The 3538-nt window shown below is 49.6% G+C and overlaps 1 protein-coding gene across 1 annotated transcript in view; it reads left to right on the top strand.

Annotated features, from left to right (window-relative positions):
- ABCB9 (ATP binding cassette subfamily B member 9) overlaps positions 1-3538 on the top strand; it is a 30050-nt gene that overhangs the window by 22513 nt on the left and 3999 nt on the right. Inside the window, exon 11 of the mRNA XM_023528145.1 lies at positions 2011-2147. Coding sequence (XP_023383913.1) covers positions 2011-2147 — 137 coding nt within the window. The remainder of the gene's footprint in view (positions 1-2010; positions 2148-3538) is intronic.

Raw genomic sequence — 3538 nt, forward strand, 5'->3', positions numbered from 1 at the left:
AACCGATTTCAAGTGAACGACTCAGTAGCATTTAGTATAGTCACTATAGTATCCGACCACCACCCGTATTTCGTTCCAAAACAGTATTATTTAAAAATAGCACATATTAATTAATTACAGTAACTTAATTTTATATTAACAACTCAATATTTTAACTTAAACATTTTAACCCCATAATTCTATTGTATATTTTATTACATTTAATATACTTGAAAATGTTAACTCTTGAAAAGGGGCCATTCACGAGGTTTAAAACCGAAAAAACGTATAAAATGATACACAATGGAAAGGTTTTATTCCACCCCTTATTCTATTCCCAGTTTCCTCCTCTCCCACCAAAACTTTTCTTAGTTTCTTACATGTCCTTTTGAAGTTTCTTTATGCAACAACAAATATACGTCGTTATTTCCTTTCATCCTTTCACGGAAAAAAAGCCGCGCCTCACATACTGTGCTTGGCTTTTTAACTTCACACAGTATCTTAGCGACCTTTACGTGGGTGCCCGGAGAGCCGCCTTTGGGCTTTTTAATTTTTTATTTTTTTGGTCAAATGCTTTCTTCTGCCCCTGTTGAGACGTTCATAACGATTTTTAAATCTGGTTTTCTTGCGATGCATCTCAATCGATTTGTGGACATCGAACGACCCTTGCATCCTAGGAATCAATCCTGCTTGATCGGGGTGCATGCCCTTTTCGTGTGTCCCTGCGCCCCGTTTGCTAGTATTTCGTCGGGAAGGTTTGCGTCTATGCTCGTCAGAGATACTGGCCTGTGATTTCCTTTTCTTTTTTTGTGGTGTCTTTGTCTGGTTTTGGTATCAGGGCCAGGGAACGAGTTTGGAAGTTTTCCTTCCTCTTCAGTTTTTTAGACTTGTTTGAGAAGGTTAGGTATTAATTCTTCTTTAAATGTTTGGTAGACTTCACCGGTAAAGCCATCCGGTCCTAGATTTTTGTTCGTTGGGAGTTTATTTGATTATCGCTTCAATTTCATTGCCAGTCATCGGTCTGTTCAGTTTTTCTGTGTCTGCCTGTCTCAGTCTTGGAAAGTTGTGTATTTCTAGAAACATATCTGTTTCTTCCAGGTTGTTTAATTTGTTGTCATGTTATGCTCAGGGTACCCTTCGATGATTCTTTCTCTTTCTGTGGTGTAGGTCGTAACTGCTCTTTCATTTCTGATTTTATTTATTCGGGCTCACTCTCTGTTTTTCTTTGAGTCTGGCGAAAAGGTTTATCGATCTTGTTAATCTTTTCAAAGAACCAGCTCTTTGTTTCACTGATTGTTTTTCTATTTTTTTTTTTAGTCTCTCTTTTGTTTATGTCCAATCTGATCTTTATGATTTCCTTCCTTCTACTTCTTTTGGGTCTTATGTTCTTTTTAACAGCTGCACAGTATTCTAGGATAGGGGCTGGATAATAATTTACTAAATCATATATTCAGTTTCTTGTCGATGGACATTCGAGTAGGTTCTTTGTCTTTGTTATTTTTTTTTTTGCAATAATTGTGCGTCACATACATCATGGACCTACGTTGCCGTGCATGGGAAAGTCGGTCTCCGGGGAAAATTGACAGAGGTGGGTTTGCTGGCCTACGGGTTGTGCATTTGCAGTTGGGATCCATAGACTTGCACAGTACAAACTGAAAGGTAGAGGAGTATGTGCCGCAGCCCCGTCACTGGAGGCCGTAGGGCTCACCGACTGCGTGCCCAGGAGGCGGGGGGCGTGCCCATTTCCCCGCAGCCGCACCAGCACGGTGTGTTATCAAACGTTTGGATGTTTGCCAAATTAATTGATATCTTGGTACCAATCGCAAATACCTCTAATTTGCATACCTCTTATGAACAGGGAGAGAGGGAGAGCATCTCTTCCTGAGTTTTTGAGTTTTCGAACTACCGACAGCCCCCCGGTGGCCCTTTTCGCCACTTTTCCTGGAGAGCAGGGAAAGGCAGAGGAAGGGGGCTTCTAGCTCATCCCCAGGACCGCCCCGGCCTCACTCGCCCCCGGGCCTCTTCCCTCAGAGACGGGAGAGAAGGGAGCCCAGTTGTCGGGCGGCCAGAAGCAGCGGGTGGCCATGGCCCGGGCTCTGGTGCGGAACCCACCTGTCCTCATCCTGGACGAAGCCACCAGCGCCCTGGATGCAGAGAGCGAGTACCTGGTGAGTCGCAGGTGACAGGAGCAGCTCCCGGGGGCTGGAGCCCTCCTTCACCTAGCAGACGGGCTGGGGAGGGCTCAGGGATGCCCGCGGGGCCTCTCCTAGACCGGAAGCTTCTCAGTCCAGGTGCTTCAGTGCTGGGGGCGGGAGCCGGTGGAGAGGGGACCCAGCTTCCTGGCTCTTGACAGAGCTACAGTGACACGATGCAGGGTCAGAGTCAGGAGACGCGGGTTAGAAGCTGCTCCCTGCAGCTCGTACCTGGAGCCGGTCTGCGCCCTCTCGGAGTCTCATGTTCATCGGTAAAGAGGGTCCCACCATGTATCTGTCGCTCGGTCTCTCCATGGGCCGATTCCTTTGTTTCGTGGGCGTTCGCTGTGCTCCTCCTGGGTGCCAGGTGCTGTTCCAGGCGCTGCGGTTTACAGTGGCCGGCTGACCAGCCAAACAAAGACCCTGCCCCCATGGCCTCTCCATTCCAGGGGGAGACAGATGATGAGCAAGGACAGGGGCATGAGTTCACCCCGTGGTCTGTGCTCCGTAGACAGCGAAACGGTCACGTGACAGAGAGGTTGCGAGGGTTCACCCCCGTCCAAGAGAAACACGGCCAGACGTTAGTTAAAGCTGGAAAAACAGACCTTATTCAGTGACTCTTGATAGTAGGGAAAGAAATGAGTTCCACCGCAGTTTGTGCAGAGTCGACAGAGTTTTAAAGTGAGAAGGAGGGTGGGGGGGCAGGGGGAGGGCGCGGGACTCGAGGGGAAACTTACAGAGGGGTCGGTCAGTGTGGATGAGGTCGATCCAGCTGGGTCCGTTGCTGGCAACCGTTGAAGTTAGGATCGTGTCCTCCCACAGAGACCAGGAGACCGAGGCCCTGTCCTCCTTGATGCTGACCTTGCCAAGGAATGGCTTTCAGGTCCTTGAGAAAGACCATGTTGAGTTTTAGGATATTCACATATATATCTCAAAGGGACAGAGGAAGGACTTACAATGATAAGCCCTTTTTAATAAACGCTCTGAGAGAGGGAAGTCAGGGGTCTGCTCGCTAGAACAGACAGCTGATGCCCCTGAGCTTTTGCGGGGGGCTGGGGTCATCCCAAGGACAAGGGTGCATGACACGGAAGCCCTGCCATGTGTGATGTCTCTTAGTGCAGGCTTCAGGTGGGGTCACGTGTGCCCAGTCCGCAGTCCCCATCGATAGAACCAGGATCACCAGGTACCATGTGAGCCGAGACCCGGGTGGAGCGGAGGCAGCCGTGGGGAATCTTGGCACAGCGGGTGCAGAGGCCCGGAGCAGGTCCGCAGTCAGGCCCGGAGGCCCGTGCGTCCGGTGGGCGGGAGGCGGGGACAGAGTCGGAGGGAGCCACAAGCTCCTCGTGCGCTAGTGAGGACTTTGGACT

This window comes from Pteropus vampyrus, unplaced genomic scaffold (assembly GCF_000151845.1).
Source record: "Pteropus vampyrus isolate Shadow unplaced genomic scaffold, Pvam_2.0 Scaffold23, whole genome shotgun sequence".
Classification (NCBI taxonomy): Eukaryota; Metazoa; Chordata; class Mammalia; order Chiroptera; family Pteropodidae; genus Pteropus; species Pteropus vampyrus.